This window comes from Pundamilia nyererei, unplaced genomic scaffold (genome assembly GCF_000239375.1).
Source record: "Pundamilia nyererei isolate P.nyererei 1_Seehausen unplaced genomic scaffold, PunNye1.0 scaffold00049, whole genome shotgun sequence".
NCBI lineage: Eukaryota > Metazoa > Chordata > Actinopteri > Cichliformes > Cichlidae > Pundamilia > Pundamilia nyererei.
Window position 1 is genome coordinate 1,888,195 of NW_005187450.1, and position 3,008 is coordinate 1,891,202.

The 3,008-nt window shown below is 38.1% G+C and overlaps 1 protein-coding gene across 1 annotated transcript in view; it reads right to left on the reverse strand.

Moving 5' to 3' along the window:
• Positions 1-373: 373 nt before the first annotated feature.
• Positions 374-3,008, reverse strand: part of wfdc2 (WAP four-disulfide core domain 2) — a gene marked incomplete at its 5' end in the record, with an annotated part of 5,376 nt that continues 2,741 nt past the window's right edge. The window contains 2 exons of the mRNA XM_005733063.1: positions 374-957; positions 1,056-1,193. Coding sequence (XP_005733120.1) covers positions 824-957; positions 1,056-1,193 — 272 coding nt within the window. The remainder of the gene's footprint in view (positions 958-1,055; positions 1,194-3,008) is intronic.

Below are 3,008 nucleotides of genomic sequence, written 5' to 3' on the forward strand. Positions count from 1 at the left end.
AAATTACTAGACATGAAAGTTCCCAACTCTAAATTAAACAGGAGTTGGAACATTATTACTTCCCATTGAGTGCCCACATTTTTGTGTAAACATAGTTGGCCTCACTGATGACAGACTCTGAAGAAACAAACACAGACGTCTCTCTGTATTTGCCAGGTCAGCAATTCTTACCCCTGTGTGTTTGCCAACAGTGTGGAACAAAAACAAAGCGAAAAGCAGCTTTCCACATGTAGAATTTGATGTTCATATGTGATCTGCTACAAACTGCAAGTTTTCTCCTCGGACATGATATAGTAAAGGAACTTGTCACTGATTGTTGCAACTTTCTTTGGTCAAACTAGTAATTTATAAAAAAAACCCTAAAATGTTCTTTAAATAACAAACAGCACAATACAGTTTGAGACACAAGTGTGCAACAATGCTGAAAACTAAGAACGTTTTCATTGTCCATCTAAATCATTTTGTGTTCTGCCAGGAAACACTTTCCATTCTTGCTACATTTCATCATTTGTTTTTGCAGGGAAACGGACTCAAAAAACCCGACAGGCTTGTGAATTCCAGGATCTATTAAAAACACATTTATAGCAAAGTTATACAGGATTGGGCTATTTTTATTGGTCATACAAAAACAACAAAAACAATGCATCATACTCTAAGGCTTTAATTAGAAATGGAACAGATATACTGTTTTTCACACTGAAGTAAGAATACACGCGGTACAAAAAAGAGGACAAGGAATAAATGCAAACAGGCCACTTTTTCTTTGTGGGAAAAATGTGTCCGTTTAAAAAGGAGAGATGTTTAATGTAGATGATGGACTTCCTTAGCAGGGCTCACTGCATGCATGACCACAGGTAGTCCTGCAGCACTTTTGATCTCCTGGACACTGACCATCGTGATAGCAGTACTCAGCACACATGGGGGTGGTCTCAGGCAGAGGACAGCCGCCAGGCTTCACTGATCACAGCGAAGTCAAAAAAATATGATTAGTTACAAAATTCCTTTAAACACTTGGGATGTATATGGGGGTGTTTTCTACTTTGTTGATCTCTCACCTACGTACGGTGCCATGCACTCATGTCCACACCCGTTGGAGCAGCACTTTTCCTTGTCGGGGCAGTCACTGTCATTAGAGCAAAATTCAGCGCACCGTCCGTAGCCCAGGCGCCTGCGAGGACACACTCCTGGTTTTACTGAAAGAAAAGAGAAATCAGTATAGACAAAGAGATAGAACAGGAGAGTGTGGTACACGGGCCTTTTGACTGACTTTTAGACAGCTGAGACTTGAAAGAAAAGAGCAGAAAAGCATTACGGATCAGCCGTACCAAATGAGACATGAGTTATGATTTTGAGTGGTTACCAATTTGGTTGCTAAACAAACAAGCACGCGCATTTCAAAAAGAATCCGTAAGCAGTCAGATAATGGGTTGAAGAAATTTGAGTCAAAAGAAACTTGCCTGTTATTTTGCAACAAGCGCTCGCTGAAAGAACAGTGTCAAAGTGCGCTAATGCGCAAAATGCTAAAATCAATGCGCAAATTGTCCACCAGTGTCTGTCCATGTTCACTTCTTGCTCAAAACATGTACAGCTGTGTGCAAAAATACTGTACACTAGTCCATAGCCACATGCTGAGCAGGCCACTTAGAGGATGCTGGGTCCTTGTGCCTGTAGAGTTACAGATAAAATATGGCATGTACTGTGGTATGAATCTTCTAATGTTGTTTACATGTTAGTAATAAAACTCCACAGCTGAAAAATGTTATGATGAACAATAGTTTTTGTCATGTGACCTAATTTTACCTTCACTTTATTTTAGTGCTTCCAGCAAATGAATCAATTTCTCGTCCAACAGTATCTGACATGTGCGAAGCGGTTTATTTTCTTTTTAACCAGTGAACCAGCCCGCATTTCCATCTAGCATTATTAGACTCCATAGACAAAAAAACAAAAACAATATGTGGTTGGATTATTTACACACTTCAGAAACAAATTTGATACAATAGATCAGATGAGGAGTTTTAAAGTAATTTCAGAGGTTTTTTTTTAAGAGAGTGGCACCAGTTTGTGAAGTTAAATGAATTCTTGCTCATATATTAGAGAAGGAAGTTATGCTTCTGGTGTCCCCCAGGGGTCAGTGTTGGGCCCTAAATTGTTTAAATCACACATCAATTACATACTTAAGGTGTCCACAATATTAATAATGATTCTGTTTAAGACTAATAATTTCTGCTCTGGTGATGATTTACAGCATTTACTGGATGGGATGACTTTATGACTCTACAAAATAACTATTGTTTAGCGTGTTAGCTTAAGGGTGATGTGGAGGATGGCCTCTCTGTTCAGTTTAGTTGGGTGTGTGCTTGGCGTGTACACCACTGTGCAGACCACACAGTCCATTGCAGAATATTTTACTTCCCACAGAAATTCTACAAGAAGTGTTGGTAAGTCTCAAGCAGCTACTTCTTCTTTTCTCCACAAGGTGGAGAACATGTCTTAGTCTTCCAATCTAACTTGTTTATTAGTTTTTGTTCCAACATTACATGCTGTCATTGACTGAATATTGTCACATAGTATCATATTTATGTAAATTAGTAGGCTGTGCTAAAACTAGGGATGCACTGATAAAATGAAATGATAAACAAAGTAAAGAATAAATAAATAAAGATTTGGCTTGATAAAAACAAATCATTACATTTGATTAAAACTGAAATATTTTTTATTTGGAAATAGGACCGAAAGATGTCAACGATTGATTTTAACTGGTTGTTTCAACAGAGCTTTCCAAATTGAGTGTGTGAAATTCTACATATGGCCACTCTGACAAAGTCATTTTTCTGCAGTTTTTGTGTGCTCACAAACTGTGAAATGTTCATGCTATTTACTTCTGATTTTCCGCTTTTAGCACTTAAATTCCTCCCCTGCACAGAATGGGGAGCAATAATGGAAACAGCCGTGTGTTTTGCTTTAGCAGCAGGTATCATTTATACAAATCTATGACAGTGTTAAAC